At 30.2% G+C, this 18,518-nt stretch overlaps 1 protein-coding gene across 4 annotated transcripts in view; it reads left to right on the top strand.

Annotated features, from left to right (window-relative positions):
* Cntln (centlein) overlaps positions 1-18,518 on the top strand; it is a 327,261-nt gene that overhangs the window by 168,757 nt on the left and 139,986 nt on the right. For all 4 annotated transcript variants that reach the window (XM_076843415.2, XM_076843416.2, XM_076843414.2 and 1 more), the window contains exons 9-12: positions 4,726-4,902; positions 6,848-6,973; positions 14,407-14,528; positions 15,891-16,010. In XM_076843415.2, the coding sequence (XP_076699530.1) occupies positions 4,726-4,902; positions 6,848-6,973; positions 14,407-14,528; positions 15,891-16,010 (545 nt within the window). The remainder of the gene's footprint in view (positions 1-4,725; positions 4,903-6,847; positions 6,974-14,406; positions 14,529-15,890; positions 16,011-18,518) is intronic.

Here is an 18,518-nt window from a genome sequence, read left to right as displayed (position 1 = left end):
TTGTGTATCATAATGATTATTCCCTATCAGATGCCTTAGACACATACTCTGCTGATAATTTCTTATCAGATTAACAATGATCTAGCACCATACCTTATTTAAAAAAAATAGTTTTTTTTTAAAAATGAGTTTTTAATATTAGATAAAATTTATAAAATAATAATTACTAGCAAGAAAAGTTATTTTTTCAAAAATTCTATGATTTTACATGTAATTAAATGAACTTGTGTAGAAGGGGGCATTGGGTAATTTGGTATTGCTAGAGATATAAAAGCCCTCAAAAAGAGTACATAAAAAGAGAATATGAAGATCTACATTGATACCTTAAAAAGAGTATATGAAGCTATACATGGAACTTATAGGGATATACATATATCCTCATATTTATGTTATTTACACTAAAAAATTATGTATAGCTGGGCACTGTGGTGCACATCTTTAATCCCAGCAGCTGGGGAAGCAGAGTCATGAGTCAAAGTCGAGTCAAAGCCAGCCTCAATAGCTTAAATAGGCCCTAAGCAGCTTAACAAGACCCTATCTCAAAATAAACAAAAAAAATTTAAAAATATAAAAAATTATTGGGGATGTGGTTCAGTGGTTAAGTGCCCCTGGCTTCAATACTTGCATTAAATAAATAAAATATTTTAAAAAATATTATGTATGTATGTCCATACATAATAATGTGAATTAAGCTTTAAAAAGTTGTTTTTTGTTTTAACCCATTAAGGTTGGTACATTTCATAGTAGAGTAAGATGATAAATAGTACCTCAGCCAGGTGATCAAGTTCAACATCGACTGTCCTCCTTTATGTTAATAGTATATGTCTGCATTGGCTTGGTTATTATCTTTCTCCACTGGACTCTTTAAGTTGGAAGCTTGGTCTCCAGTGTGGGGATGTTACTAAGTGGTAAGACCTTTTAATAGGTGGAGCCTAGTGGAATATAATTAAGTCATTCAGGCACTGACCTTGGAAGGAATTGGTGTAGTTCTTGTGGGATGCCTTCAGTTAGTACTTGAGAGAGTGTGTTGTTAAAAAAAAAAAAAAAAAACTCTGACCCCTTTCATGGTTTTGCTTCCTGTCTTACCATATGATCTTTCCCTTTCACATATTTTTTTCACCATTGATGCCATCTGCCATGATTTCCTGTAGCCAAGGAGGCCCTTTCCAAAACTGGTAACATATGGTCTGGACATTCAACTTCCAAAACTGTGTGCCAAATAAAGCTCTTTTCTTTACAAAGTACCCACCTTTAGGTATTTTATTATAGCAACGGAAAATGAACTAACAAAGTACCTGTGATACCATGTGATGAAAATGATAGTTCATCTCTATTACCTTCCTCCTTAAAATTCACATCTGCAGTGTAATCATGAGGAAAAACATCAAACATATTCTAAAAATACTCTCAAGCTCATCAAAAATAAGGAAATTGTGAGAAACTGATACATCCAAGAGGAGATCAAGGAGACATGACAGATAATAGTAATTAGTTCTAGTTGAGATGCCGAAACAGAAAAAGAACATTAGGTAAAAACTAAGAAAATCTGAGTAGACTATGGACTTAAATTAATAATAATATATTATACAGATTAATTAGTTGTAATTAATGTACCATATATACTAATTTAGGATGGTAATAGTAGGGGAAACTGGGTGGGTAGAAGTGAGAAGTATAAGGGAACTCTATGTAGTATCTGCTAATTTTTTCTATACAGATAAAACTGTTGTAAAAATAGTCATTAATTTAAAAAAGCAGGTTAAAGGACAAAATTATAATGACTATACCTTTTAATGTCACAAACATCTCTAAGAATTCTGAGGAATGATATTATGAAGAAAATTTAGTTTCTTATTGAAAACTTTTCTAAGAACTTTTATTCAATTTGTAGAGAAACTAAATTAATTAATAAAAATTGTAGAAAAACAAATATTTAGTAATATGCTTACTGTAAAAAAAGTTAAAGAAATTTATATATATAATGTAAAATTCACATACAATCCTTCCATTTATTGAAATAATCCTGTAATTTCAAGGTCTTCTTTCCTGTGCAGGTTTGATGCAGTCTATATCTATACAGTATAATATAGCCTTTTCTACCTTAACTTTTCTCAATTTATCATGGATATTTTGCCCTCTCTGCCCTTAGCATAATCAGAATTCTAAGTCTAAGACAAAGGTCTATTTTCATTAGCTTTGATATGTTGTATCAACTTAGAAAAATTGTATCAGGTTATAGTTTAGAAAAATTGTATCAGATTATACTTCCATTACCATGTTCACAAAGTACAGATGTCAGAAACTGGGTCTAACCAATATTTAAAGATCTGGGGATTTCCCTTATGAACCATAAATCCTTGGTTCCTTTTGAAAAATCAGTAGATCAAGCAATAGTGGGCCACATTCTTCTATGAAAACAGTAGACTGGAGTTAAGTAAGAACTGCTAAAAATAGCTCCATTATTCCTCAACAATAAGACTTGTCACTTCCTTTACTTATACTTCTAGAAAATGGTTTAGGGCTGGGGTTGTGGCTCAGTGGTTGAGCACTCACCTCGAACATGCAAGGCCCTAGGTTCGATCCTCAGCACCACATACATAAATAAAATAAAGATATTGTGTTCAACTACAACTAAAAAATAAATGTTTTTTAAAAATGGTTTATTTTAGAAATTTTCTTCTTGTGACTATATTTCTAGGAGAACTGATAAAAGAGTGAAAAGAAAATGGAAGCAATTCAAGTTACTTTGTGGAAATGAAGAATACATTATGATTTAACATGTATAAATATCTTATGTATGAACTAAAATGCTATAATTTTAAAACAAATACAGCCATATTATTTATTTTTATTCTATTTCTGATTCTTATGCAAATTTTGAGGTGTCATTACTTTCATAGTACTTTATGTTGTATTGAGAATTTTGAAAGAATGCTGCCTAAATAATCTTTATTGTTAGAAATATTAATAATATTAATAGAAATAGTATTATAAATAAGTGTTGATTTCAGTGGTAATATGTATTATTGGAACATTTATTCTATTCATGAATATTTTATTTTTTTATTATTGTAGCTTCTTGATAAAATATTAATTATTTTATATTCTTAACTATAGTCTTATAATCCATTGGTGATTTAGATAATTTATTTTATAAAGAAAACTAGATTGCTTATTGGATATACCAATAAACTAAAATTCTATTTCTTCTGTATTAATCTAAATTTTTTTCTTTGGCCTTGAACAAATTATACAGAATTTATTTAGCAAATGATGTTGGTATATCTTCAATTATTTTATTAATGGCAAACTAGACAAGAGCAGGAAGCCTTTGAAATTGTTTAAATTAGTTACCAATCAAAGGAAATATGTGTAGATTTCAAAATTTTGATTATAGAATAGTAGGAAAAACAAAATAGCAAAATTTGGGGAGTGTTTTAAAATAATAAGGAAAAATACTGCAAAATCATTTGCTCTTACAGTAATCAAAATGCTTTAAGTATTTTAATGTTCCAAACAAGGTAATGGAGTAATATGACAGTACAATAAAAACAATACTTTGAAGAAAATGTTTAATAGTATCATAGGCAGAAAAATAAATCAGGTTATGTAAATATGAGGAAAATAAAATGATATAAATCTAAGGTAGTCCCCTCATCTCAAAACTTATAGGTTATAATTAAGAAAATGTTGCCTATCCCACCACAAAAAGAAAATGTAGGCAAACTCTGGAAGGAGACAATGTTTACTCTTCTTGATACAAACATATATATATATTCTCCCTTAGGAATATCATTTAGGAAGTTGGGACTCTGTATTACATGCAAATATTTTCAGGGTTACTTGATCCATATTGATAATATTCAGAAGGTTTGACATTCTTTGGGTAAATCAGCAAAACCTTTGTTTTCAGTATGATTCAGTATTTTTATTTTTTGTAAAGTAAGTGTTTAATTGAAATAGCATATGTATCGTTTTTATGGTATCATACATATTCAGTGGCAAAGGGAGCAGTATTCTAGTATAATCCTAATCATTATAAATAGATTTCCTAAGTTTGATTTTTTTGTGATTTCTTTTGTTAAATGTGGGGTTTATCATTATGAATTTATCTGACATAAATAAATTTCAAAAGAGAATGGTTAATAGGGGATTGACTTCTAAAATATCATGAGTTCTTAAGAAGTCATTATTAAATTATGATACATTAAAAGGTAATTGGATTTACAGTGTTACTGGTTTCCTTTTTCCAGGTCTGTATTCTGTGATATTATATGACTTTTGATCAGATGGTAGATTGAGTAATTTGTGAGGAAATACATGCTTGATCATAAGTTTAAGATAATTAAATTACAGATGAGTGGTATATACCATGCATTTATGAGTTAAATTTTTTTCTTCTTCACATGTATATGATAATGTTGTTCATAAAAATATTTGTGTAGACTCTTAGTTATTTTACTGAAAAATAGCTTTTCACTTGAATAATAATGCTTAACTAGTTGTAGTTCCCTTTTTAAAAAATGTTTGGTCTTAGAACCCAAACCCAGGCCCCTGTACATGCTAAGCATGTATTCTACTACTGAACTATGACCCCAGCCTCTTGTAGTTTATAGTTTATTGTTATAATAAAAAAATTCTGAATATTTAGGCTTTATATAATATATATTTGCATATATTTGTAAATACAATAATATATAAACCAACAAATGTTTTTTTAAATAGTTATCTCTACAGCCATCATTATCGAGCTTGGAAACATTAATGGTCTCACAGAAGTCTGAAATTGAGTATTTACAGGAGAAACTGAAAATAGCAAATGAAAAGCTGTCTGAGAACAGATCTACCAACAAGAGTTTCTCAGAGAAGAGCATCATGACCAATGCTGAAGGAAAACTTAAGGTAGAGGCATTTTGTTGTTTTATGAATTTATCAAGATGAGACTGGCTTGGCAAGAGATGATGTTCAACAACTTAGAACATATACTTCTCTGATTATGTTTCTGGAAATTTTAAATAAATATTACATGTTAAATACTTGATAACTCCCTTTTCCTAGGAGGCATTTTTTTCCCTTTTCAAAGATGGGATACTATAATCCTAAATTAATTAATTCAGTACTAAGATGTTATTAGTAGTGTGTCTATTTTTCCATTAATATTCTTATATTAAAAATTTTTTTCTTTAAACTTTTTAAAAAATATATTTATTTATTTATGTATCTTTAGTTTTAGGTGGACATATTTTGTTTTCATGTGGTGCTGAGGATTGAACCCAGTGCCTCATGCATGCTAGGCAAACGCTCTACCACTGAGCCACAATCCCAGCCCATATTAAAAATTTTTGATAAGCATCCCTTATCTATCTGATATAATCATCTGATTAAAAGATTATTTTAATATTCATTTACTCATTTTTTAAATTTTAATTAAAATAAAAATACGTTCAGTATTCTTTTATCCTGATATGATATTTATAGTATAATACATATAGAATATAAAATAATAAATGGATTTTAATATTAACCTGTGCATTTATTTCTTTGTATTTAAAGGATGGTGGTAGGGAAAATTAGCATATTTACATTAATGTAAAAATTTTCTTAATGTTTCAGGTTTTACTTTTTTTTTTTTACTATTTTTTATGTATTTGTATTATACTGCAAAAGATTATACAGAATGTTACCAATATAAAAATTCCATAATATCATATTATAATTCTAGTACTTCTAGGTAAGTTGAAATAATTTTCTCTAAACATAAGGAGTTTAAGATATATTTTTGTTAATACTTTATTTAATCAACAGTAGAGGGAAAATATTTTTTATAAGTAAAAGACTGTTTTAAAGATAAATTATTTTTGATTCTATTTTTTCCTATGAGTAGAACAAACTATCATAATAAAGAAAACATTTAAAATTAGACCTATGTTTCTTTCATTACTTAGTACTCCTACTCCCTATAAAATTGTTAATAATTTTCAGAGGAATGAGTTTTATTCATTTACTAAAACATAACTGTATTATGTGTTCTTACCATTTTGAAATAGTTTTACAAGCTTTATCTGAATCAAAGTAAATATAGCTAAAATTGAAATATATCATTATAGGGCCTAATTTGACTTCTTGCTGAATTGCTGAAGTTTAAAAATGTACTGCTTTGATTTTTTACTGTTTTTGATAAAATTTGAGAAGAGGAGAGGTATATTTTAAGAAAAATTTTCTTTCTTTTTTGTGAGGATGAGTACTATGTTGCACAGCTTAATAGTTGCTTTCACATATTCCTTCTCCAGATTGGTATATGAAACTGTACATAATATAAACACACATTCTTGTCTCTAGTTAGCCACATTGTAGTTAATGACCATATGGTCATTATGGTATAAGATCTACTGTCTGTTGTATTTATATTCCTCAAGCATATTGTTCCTTCAACTTCACTGTGTGTTAAACTATTTCAAAGGGAAAAAAATCCTTTCCCTCTTGTTTCTGGTTGTCCTATCAAGTGTAACCTTGGACCCTTATAGAGCAATTAGACCAGCCTCTATCCCCTCCTTTGTAATGAGGTTTCTTGCATTTCTGAGTCTATAACCCTTTAGTCTTCCCTAATGGGACATCATTATTCTGAAAGAAACAATGTAAATGTAAATGAATATTCTCATTAACGAGTCACAGAGAAACCTTTAGCGGTAGCACTGTGGTAATTCCGCTTGTTATTTCTCTGTATTCCATGCAGGATTTTTTTTATAATTCATTATTAGTATTCAAAATTACTTGTTCTTTAATTTTGCATGTCTTTCATAATCCGATGTTTCAACTAGTTCAACCATGTCCTTGTTTTATTCTCCAGGAACCACCTGTGAAACGTTCAAGGTCTTTGTCCCCAAAGAGCTCTTTCGTAGACTCAGAGGAGCTGAGGAAGCTGAGAAGAGCTGAAAGAAAGATTGAAAACTTAGAGAAGGCCCTACAACTGAAGGTGAAAATTAAATCATATCTTTAATAATAACCATGCAAAGATAAAACTATACTAAAGTAAACAAATATTGCACAAATAATGGCTTGTCATATTTCTCTCCTGAATTTAATTACCTGTACAAAAGCATGCAATCAGCTAATCTGGTTTTTAAATTTTCTGAGGATCATAAAATAATACAAAAACATTTGCTATTTAAAAACTAGATATTTATTCACTACTTTTAAATTATTTGGAATATTTTCATTTAAACTTTGGACTAAACTTCTTGTTTCCTCAAAGACAAAAACAAAGAACTATAACAAATGGAAAAGATTTTCTTGTTCTTTATATATGATAAATGTCTGAAAATAAAAATGAGTTAAAAATCATATTAACAGGCTGGGCCCAGCAGTATATGCCTATAATCCCAGCTACTCTGGAGGCTAACTCAGGAGAACTGAGAGTTTGAGTTTAATCTGGGCGATTTAGAAAGATCCCATCTCAAAAACAAAACCAAATCTTTCAAATTAGCTCAGATAACATACAGTTAAGTTATCCTTTGTATGAAAATTACATAGTCAAAGTGGCAAAAAAATTGCTTTTTTTTCCCATTTCAAATGAATTTGTCTCAGAACATGTGACTTTTGAGTATTCTGCCTAGGTTTAACAAACCTATACCTGATTGGTTTGTCTTTGAGAGCTTTTACTTCTAGATTCAGACTTAATGAATTCTCTTAAACAGAGGAGATCATTCATGCAATTGAACCAATTTTTATGTGACTGCATTAAGTGTTTATTTGTTTTTTTGTTTATTTTTGTAGTGCTAGGAATTGAACCCAGGGCCTCACACATGCTAGGCAGGTGCTGTATTACTACACCCGAACTCCTCAAAGGCTTTTATTTTTTCTCTGACTTCAATATAGCAAACTTCATTCTTTATTTATTTATAATTATGTAAAGCCTTTCCATATTTGAGTTTCAGTCATATAATTGATTCTCAATAGTTTTACACCATTCTGTGTCAGGTCCAATGCTTTATGTGTGATTACATAATCAATCACACCCCCCTTCTCCACCCAGTGTTAGGGCATAAACCCAGGGCCTGTGCATACATACACCAAAGGGATATATATAAGTGTATATTTATGTGTGTGAGTGTATAAAAATATATACGTGTGTGTGTCATACACATGATTTACTATAAGGAAATGACTCACAATTATGGAGGCCAAGAAATCCAAGATATATAGCTGTGAAGCTTGAGATCCAGGAGAGCCTATGATATAGCTCCAGACTGAGGCTATAGAAAAAGGAGAACTGATAGTGTAAGTTCAAGTCAAGTTCATGTTTTAGTATGAGTCCAAAGGCAAGAGAAGACCAATGTCCCAGCTCAAAGATATTGAGTAAACAGAATCAAATCTTTTTATACTCAGTTTTTAATTCTATTTGGTCTTTCAACTAAATGCCCTGAATATTAGGGAGGGCATCTGCTTTACTCAGTGTATTAGTCTATTTTTTGTTGCTAATAGCCAATATCAGAAGCTGGGTAAATTATGAAAAAACCAGGTTTGATTTGTCTCACAGTTCTGAAGGTGAAGCTTGAGGAATCACATCAGATGATACCTTCTTGATGGTAGAGTTCTCAAGTAGTACAAGGCATTACATGGCAGGAGACCGGATGTGCATATGTATGTTTCTCTTCTGCTCTTTCTCCCTCTTCTTATATAGCCACTGACTGGGATTCAATCACGGAGGGTTCATCCTAATGATCTTGTCTAATCTTAAGCACCTTCCAAACTTCCTACCTATAAGCACCATAGTCAGATTATCTGTTTCCACCTTCTTAATATCACACAATGGGCACACTCAAACCATAGCATTCAGTATATTCATTAAAATAATATTCTCATTCAGAAAGATGGAGAAATTCTGTTTTAATCAAGTATCTGACAAATTGACATATTAGCCACATATCCATTCAACAGTAGAGGATCTTCAACTATTTGTTCTCAGAGATCTGTAAATCCCTTATTTTGGCAGTAAGTGTATAGCAATTCAGTGGCATTTTAGATCTAGTCTCTTATCATCTGTCTCTTGAATTCCTTGTTTAAAAACAAAGTATCAAATAATTATATGATTTATTTCCTCCTCCTTTTTTTTTCTGACCACACCCTTCTCCTTCTGGGAGGAAGCACCAATTTTATTTTTAGAGTAAAGTTCTTTTTTTTCATAAAACTTTTTTTATAGTTTACCTATACTCATATTTTAAAAAATATTTATTTTATAGTTGTAGTTCGACACAATAACTTTATTTTACTTATTTATTTTTATGTGGTGCTGAGGATCAAACCCAGGGCCTCGCCTGTGCTAGGCAAGTGCTCTACCGCTGAGCCATGTCCCAGCACCCCTATATTCATAATTTAAGTCAATTAATAATTATGAGTTTCAAATTTATGTCACTGCAAATTTGCAAAATTAGGCAAAATTAGAGCAAAGATTTTTTTCTATATATTCTCATTTAGTGAATTTTTTTATTTTAAAGGAGAGAAATATATTATAATCATGGTCACTTAGGAAAAGAAGTAGATAAACAAAATCAGTATAGTAAAGTAATTCCAAAGAGTGTGACTGTTTTCAAAGTAACTTTTTAATCAATAGATTAATGTTGGTCTAGCAATGGTGATTGCATTTAATAAAGATAGAAGATGCCACTTTATAATCTCATTAGTCTGTCATAATAATATTTATATTACTCTGTTGCATGTAAATATAAAGTAAAATAGTAATTATTTGGTAGGGGGGGTACAGTTCATTGGTAGAACACATGTTTAGCATACGACAGTCCTGGGATTCCCTGGCAGCAAACACAGAAAATAATAATGTGACTGTACTTTTTCTTAGTGTTCTGTAAACAAGTACCACAAACTGGGCAGCTTAGAGCAACTGAAATTTGTTGTTGCAAGTTTCTGTAGGCTAGAAAAGTCTAAAATCAAGGTGTCAGAAGAAAGCAGTTCTGTGAGGGAGAATCGGTTTCGTTTTTAGCTTTTGGTAAATTTAGATTTTCCTTGGATATACATTTCATTTTCCCTATGTCTTCATATTATCTTCCCTCTCTGCATATATATCTCCTTGTGTCTAAAATTCCCTTTACTTTAAGAATATCAGTCATATTGGAATAGGGCCCACCTAATGATGTTTTTAACTTGATTATCTCTGTAAAGACCTTGTGTCCAAATAAGACAAGTTCTGAAGTATTGGGAATTAGAATTCCAATGTAATTTTTTTTGTAGGAGGGGAGGCAGGGGAACACAGTTCAACCTATAATGAGTAACTGTTGGATTTTAAAATACATTTATTGAACTTGATTTTTATTTGTGGTTCATCACCCACTTATACATGTGGAAGTTTTGTCGTGGCCTTTGTTATTCTATGAAGTATTGCTCTGTAGAGACTCATAAGAGTATGGTAGATAAAAAATGATCCATGCTCAAATGATTATTGTAAACAATGGATTAAAAGGTTTATTTTTTGTGAATCTTTAACATATCAGTTCACATTGTGAATCTATAAATAGGTATTCCCAGATTTACTTCGTTATATTACTATTAATATTTTCCAAAAGATGGTTGCTTTTCCATGGAAGATACCATGGGAAATACTGAAGTAAAGACAAAAGTCATATTCCAAGGCATTGTAGATAGCTCTAGGATTCCAAGTTGTTTACCTAGGCAAATTAAAAGATGGGAGAGACAAGTAGGTTTCAGTAGTAGCCTATGGAACCTGTATATATGGATTTTTAGTACATTGATATGACGTACTGTGTCATGTCAGCAGTAAATAATGCATATAAATATTCTAATGCTAGTTATTAATTTTCTACAAATATTAACCCTTTAAGTTGTTCTACTTACTCTTGTGAGTAGCTATTCATATTTTCAAGGTGGGTGACTCTTGTCATAATAAATAAGCAGATATAGTATGGAAGAAATTAAAGTTATTTTTAATAAAACTTCCATTTATAATCTTGACTTTATAAATGTAATGTTCTAGCAACTTATAAAATATAGTTTGGAAATCTGAATTAGAGACTATGAAATCCTTACTATTCTTCAGACTATTAATGCCATGAAAATCCCTGTTTTCTGATTTTCTTACATCTGGCAACATGATTTTATTAGCAGTTTTCAATGCCATTTAACAGCATTAATTTGTTGAATAAATTTTATATGTATTTTTTCAATGTTTTGATATATATACACTTTATACATTCTGCTGAAATTAAACATTCACACTGGAATCCTTGATATTATATTAAAATTTTTAATTTGTTTTTTTCCCTGCTCCTCTAAAGCCTTGTTCTTATTCCCTGAAGATCAAGTTACTATTTCATGAATAGAATTTATGCTCTTAATTCACCTTATTCTTATGAAGTAACCTTTGAGCAAACCAGATTAGGTTAAGAATGGTTTTTGTTCTTATGAACTTACTCAACAGAATTTGAAAATACCTTTAAGGATAGCGAAGCAGTTCAGTTTTTCTATTTTATATTTTCTAATGTTCAGTCTTCAGACTTGTTTGTACACAAAAGCCTATATTTTAATTACGAATTTTTTGGAAAATACTCAACAAATGATTTATAGAATGATTTTATGAGTGACTCTAATTCAGCAGCTGCCTATGGAATATCTTTGTGTGTATCCTTTTAGGAAAATGCATTGATTAGTGCTATAAAATGTATTTATCAGTCTTTAAACTTGATTTTGTTATAAGGTCTTTGGTGGTAATATTTCCCATATACACTACTATTTTTTTTTAATTTTGGCTATTATATGTCAAATGAGATTTGAAGAATCATAATCCAAACTACAGTTAGCCTGACTTTGTGAGAAGGTTATGAAAAAGTATTTTGGTTATTCCTTCAAACTATTTTTTTCCCTAGATAACCAACTTTTGATAGATGGGTTCAGCTAACATCTGTTCTTGCAGTATTATAATAGGAAAATATTTTTGTGAATTCTATCATATTTACATTCTGTAAAATTTTAGTATTTCTGAAATAGGACAAAGTAAAATCTGTGACTGAAATTCCATCTTAAAAGAATTATTATTGTAAATTACATCTGTTAAATTGTTTTATAATAATCTACTTTCATTTTTAATGGTTTAGATTTTAATTTTATAAAAATTTTATAAACACTCTGGTTTTAGTTATAATAAATTAAAAAGCAAGTAAAATTAAAGCACAAAACATATGTATAAAACTGTTTTCCTAAAATCACTACATAATAAAAAGAACCACTTATTTGAATTATTGTAAGAAAACCAAAATTATTTGGTAATATTGAACAGTTTACCTTTGGGAAGCAGATGTAGTAGCATTCAGTAATTTGATTCTTTGTTATGTCTAGTACAGAACCTAACACAACATAAATGATATATGGATTCAGGAGATGAATTAGGGAAAACTATTGGTAGAAATTCAGTGATTAATAGTAGCTGGGGTAGTACTAAAAAGTGCTGAAATAGTGACAATACTAATTAGAAATTCAGTTCATTTCATTAATTCAACAATGAATTCAACAATTCAATCATGAATAGCAATTGAGAATATTTGGATGTCTCATTATATTAATTTTCACTTTTTGATCAAACTTAAAGGTTCCATTTTCTTAGAATTTTTAATGATGTTTAACACAGAACTAAATGATCCCTAAAACACTGGGCTTTATATGCAGTACTTTTAAAGAAATTCATTGTAAGATGAAAGTTTATAGCCAATAATTTTTATTCCATAAATAATAATTATAGCAGCTATTTTAAAAGTCTTTGATGTAATCATTTTAGTTTAATTATGAATTTATTCAAAAATTGTTTTGACATGACTCTTTTCTAATATGACCTGTAAACCTAATTATTTTATTAATATTTCTAATACATTGTGTTAAAATTCCTAATGAAACTTTTAGTAATCAAGGAATCCCACTAAACATAATTACCTTATGTCACCTATGACAAGATATTAACATTATTGTTAGTTTTCTATATAACTAAATTTCACTTACTTAGGATTTATTCACCTACTTGAGATTAGAAGTTTTTAGTTTGATGAGTAAAGTGACATTTAGATTGTTTATTGAGCAGTATTAGAAATTCAAGTTCAAGTTCCTAATATCTACTTAATAGAAGAATTTTGCTAGGAGAATATTCAATGTAGAACAACAAAATACCCTACTGCTGAGACAACTAGAATTACAGTAAAATGAGGTAGACTGTATTATAAAGTAGTATTTCCCTATTCATGGGAGGTAAATGGTCAAGGATATAGTGAATTTTAAAGGAATAGTACAGTACTTTTTATACCTGGGAAAAGGAAATGATAAGAGGCTAACTTTAGTTTAGCCAGGCACAAGTGCCAGGGCCTCAGCCCACTTAAGTCTTTTTTTTTCTTTCCTCTATTTTATAGGAAATGAAATTTAATTGGTTTGAATAGTGTTCTTAAGATTATATAGCTAACAAGAAAAAAAAAAAAAACAAGAATGGAATTCTGATCTTCCTGGTTATCATAGGCTTCCCATCTCAAGTACCTGTTTCTCCCAGCAAATAAGCATCGAAGTTCACTCATATAGAAATACAAATAGGTTTTCTAAATTATTGAAATTCTCACAGGGAAGAAACTTTATTAAGTTTACTTCAAAAAACACAAATAATAAGTAATGTGAATACATCTTTTGAGGACAAGGAATGTGGCCTTTACAAGTTTCTCACATCTGATGAAAATTTATCTCATGTACAATATAGTTAGAATTAGTTAACTAATTGTTTAAGCTAGATTTTGAGATAACAAAATAGTGTTTGAACTGTCTATTGTATGACCTCAAGAGCACTAAGCCTGTTTCTCCACTTTCAGTTCTTCATGGTAGACCCCCAAAAGATTAAATTATGCTACTTTTTGTATAAGTCTAGCCTTATTTTCTTCCTTTTGTGTAATCCTTGTGCTTTATTCTATATTAATTTATGGCTCTGTGGCCTGAAGAATTGGTCTTACTACTATGATTAATGTCCCTACATTTTAACAAAATAGTCTTACTTTATGATGTAGGGTTAAATCCTTTTGGTGGTGAAAAAGAAAAAAAAATAAAAATGTGTTAAATGACCTTCTGATATATGTATATTAATTAACAAGGAAAAATGAAACTAATTTCATAGCAGAATTTGGAAATTATATTAGCAATTTAAAAAACTGTAGTTGAGTAGGTTATATTTATCAAGCAAACCAAATCTTCAACTTGAGGAATTTTTTTCTTTCTTCACTTAAATAACTATTACAAATGCATTCATATTTACATATTATTATAGTCTTTCAAATTTCATATTTAAATTGGTAACTTTTTCTTTGAAAAATTACACCAGTGTTTTCATCAAACTTTTATACTTGCTTTTTTTGTGTTCTGTAGAGCCAAGAAAATGATGAGCTAAGAGATGCCCATGAAAAACGCAAGGAAAGGCTACAGATGTTACAGACCAACTACAGAGCAGTAAAAGAGCAATTAAAACAGTGGGAAGAAGGCAGTGGCATGTGAGTTACATAGCTCATAAAGACATTTCCCTAAATATTAAATGGAATGGAGTAGCATTATATAGGTGTTTTAATGGCTTTTGTTTGGTTTTAAAGAAATTATTTGGTAGTCAAATTTTTATTGTGAGTTTTTAAATAGAGAACATAATGAATGAAATTAGAGAAATGTACTAGCTGTAACTTAGATTTTCCTGTCATTTGCAGATGACATTAGTAGTAGGTGATTATGAATTATTGTATTTTTACAATTAATAGACTAGCTTAATAAAAGCATACATTTAATACAAAAATAGTTAATATTTATATGCTTGAAATCCTGCTTTTGAATGAATAAAATGCTTTAAAATGTATATAACCACCAAAGTGTTTAAGTTTTAATGGAAAGACAAGAGAAATATGAAATTCACACATATAGTTAACTATCTTAAAACTACTTGAACCTAGTATGCAATTTGAAGATCTTTACTATCCATCAGTTTGTTCTCCAGCTTATCTGAATGAATTGGTGGTCTCAGTTCAATTGCTCTGAACAGGTGTTCAGATCTTGGTTAGTCGTAAGTGGCTCCCCTGTTAACAGTATTAACAGAGGGCAAAGGACTGAATGAGTACAGAAAATCTACTACCTTCTCATCTTTTGAGATGGATCCTTTAGGGCAATGTTGATGATACACATTGGTCTGCTCTGCAGAGAAATACTGTTTCTAAATTGGCCAGTACAGCACTTTTTAAAAATAAAAATGAAGGGTTTGTTTTATGTACAGAAAATGAAAATGTAAAGGACATTTTGCATCACTTGTAGATAATTGTCACATCTAATTTTTTCCTTTCATGAATGGAAAGTGTTTTGTATTATGTGTCAGTAAGCAGCAATAAAGTGATTTGTCCTAAGCTTTAGCATCTCCTCAGTGTAAGAGTGAAATCTCTTTTCTGACATGTTCATCACTAAAATCTTGTTCTAAGATAGGGCATGTATACCACATTCAGATTGGGTGGCAACAAATTCTAGATGATCACTTATAGTTTTTTTTTTTTTTTATGGAGACTGCTATAGTTCTACAGTATATTTTTTATTACTAATGGACTAGAATCAAAGGAATAAACCTAAGAATATCATGTATCTGATTAAAATTTTGCTTTCCACTGTAGAGGTTTAACTTTAGGAAATTAGAATACAGGATTTTAATTTCTACACACTTCAGTTCTAGGAAATTTATTACATTTATCTGTTAGTGAGTGTGAATTACAAATTCAGAATTTGGTCTTAGATACATAATAATTTTGAGAAATGTGTAATTTACTTTATTTAGTTTTTATTGCACTTTGAATATGTTAAGGAAAAAAGCAACTTTATGTTAAAAATAGGATTGAAATCAGAAAAATAAAGAGAGCAGATCCCCAACAACTTCGACAAGAAGATTCTGATGCCGTGTGGAATGAACTGGCATATTTCAAAAGGGAGAACCAGGAACTAATGATTCAAAAGTGAGTTTTTGGTTTTGCTTTCATTTTTACAATATAGAGGTAGATAAACATTTGGGAGGCATTATTTGTGACTTAAAGATACTAGACAAATACCTAATAAATTTTAAATGAAATAATCTGGATTGTGCCGATAGAAATAACAACAACAAAAGATTAGCTTTGCATACACACATGCACATACACACCCGCACACACACACACATATGTGTTATGAAATAACAAGTTGCACATTTGCTAGCTCTAACAGAAACTGTATAATATGATCTAGGGATTGTGTTAATTAATGTGGCTCTCATCTGTTGGAGGTGTCGCTCTTCATTAGCCTGTATTTTAGACACTGCCGTGCTTCATTTTTGGAATGAGGTGGAGAGGGGATAACCTAGCCAGCCATCCTTGTTTGATCTCCTAGATACATACGCAATGCAGAATGCCTGAGCTCTCTTGGTTCCCTGCCCTGTCCTGCTAATCCCAGCTGAGCTCATTATGGTGTAGCCTTGCTGCTACTCTTGGAGCCAGAGCTGTCCAAGCTAATTACTGGTAGCAGCAGAACTGCCTGTTAAGGGTCTGGTGTGGATCTGCTAACATGGTCCTTGGTAGTGACCTGCAAAAGACACGAGGGAATTGCTTTCTTTCTTGCTCTGCACTGCCTGTCCTTTGGGCTTAATGCTGATCCCTCCACATAGGTCTTTTAGCTGCCCTAAGTATAAAACTTGATGAAGGATACTCATATTTTAGAAAACATACAGTTTTCTTGCTTGATCTTATAATTCACAGACTATTATATTCAGCCTGGCAAAGAAAGATTTTTTTGTGTGTGCCCGTTTTTTTTTTTTTTTTTTGAGACAAAGAAGAGTTAGACAATATAATTAGCTTCTTTTGCTATTTAACTATTTTATCATTTAGAGTTAATTTTTAACACTCAGACTATGGTCTTTTTGAAAGCCTGAACGTATTTTTCATTGCGAGAATTTAGCAGCATATGCCACAGGCATTTTATAATTGTCACTGACTTTTCTTAGCTATAAATCAGAAACTTGTTTTATGCGCTATATTATAACTTGTAACTTTTTGTGATTACAACCTTTTCTATGTAATAGTATACTCTTTGAGGAAAAGAGCTTATCACATTTAAATCCATACTCCCATTTACCTCAACATACAATATGTTCTATTAGTTCTCAGTATTTGATGCTGATAATGAAGTCTCTTGTCTTGAAAATGATCTTATGAACTGTATATATTTATTCCCATTTTCTGATATTTTTAATAGTTTAATTGAAATATAACTCAGAAGTCATACAGTTCACCCATATAAATGATATATTTCAGTGGCTTTTGCTATATTCAAAGAGTTGTTCACCATCTATCATTACAATTAATTTTAGAATATTTTCATCATGTCTTCAAAAAAATAATGTTAAAACCTCACACAAGCTATCCGATGTGCCCCTAACACTTCCATCCACTTTTCCCAGACCTAGGTAACTATTTATTAATCTATGTTCTGGGTCTGTGGATTTTCTTATTCTGGATATTTCATATCAATACAATCATAAAATACATGATTCTTTTGTTACTAGTTTCTGTCACTTAGCATAATATTTCCAACGTTCATTCATATTGTGGCACATGTCAATACATTCTCTGATAATCTTTAATGACCATCTGTCTCCAAAAATGAGTGTTAATTTTGGCTAAAGTGAATTAAGTGAGAGACCTCATCTAACTAGTTTTGAGATCTATTCAAGAAAATTCAGTCAGAGATTATAAGTATACATTTTGGGGTTTATTTTATTCATTAGTGAAATAGAATAGAAAAAAAAAGTAATAAGGCCTTTTAAGGAAAATTAGGGAGCTCTTAAATCCTACTCTGTTCACTTGGGTAGTGTTTTTACATTGGAAATAGCTCTTTGAATGCAATGCAAAGAGTCATTATTACACCGTGAAAGTTTTCCTTTTATCTCTTTAAATTCGTCAATGTGATAGTTATTTGTAAGAGTTATTTTTCAGACCAGTCTCAGTAAATAGTAATGACTTTTTTTCATAAAGCATTGAATGAACCTTAAGTTGTCTAGTAGAAGTTTCTTGGGGAAAGTTTATTTTGTGAAACTTTATTCAGTTAACTAAATGTGTTTGAGTTCTGCTCTCATGCACTCTGTTTGGTGAATGAAATGAGAACATTAGACAAATGTTCTACTTGCAAGTACTTCATGAACCACATGTTCAGTATGAAACATTCTTAATGAAATGTGATGTCAAAAATAAAATTCATATAAAAAAGTATGTTCAAACAATATTTGCAAACCCTCAGTCTTTTATTCATTGATGTTTGTATACTGATGAGGGAAGGAATGTTTTGTTTCGCTTTCTTTTCCCCTCAAATTTATATTCAGTACAATTGGATTTTTTACTGTGCAGTTTTATCAACTATAACATATTTAACACTTGAGTAACTAATACCACAATCAAGATGCCAAATATATTTCAGAAACTTTTTTCTTGTTCTCC

This window comes from Callospermophilus lateralis, chromosome 2 (genome assembly GCF_048772815.1).
Source record: "Callospermophilus lateralis isolate mCalLat2 chromosome 2, mCalLat2.hap1, whole genome shotgun sequence".
Lineage (NCBI taxonomy): Eukaryota > Metazoa > Chordata > Mammalia > Rodentia > Sciuridae > Callospermophilus > Callospermophilus lateralis.
The sequence above is the reverse complement of the archived record's forward strand: the minus strand, read 5'-3'. Positions and strand labels throughout refer to the sequence as shown.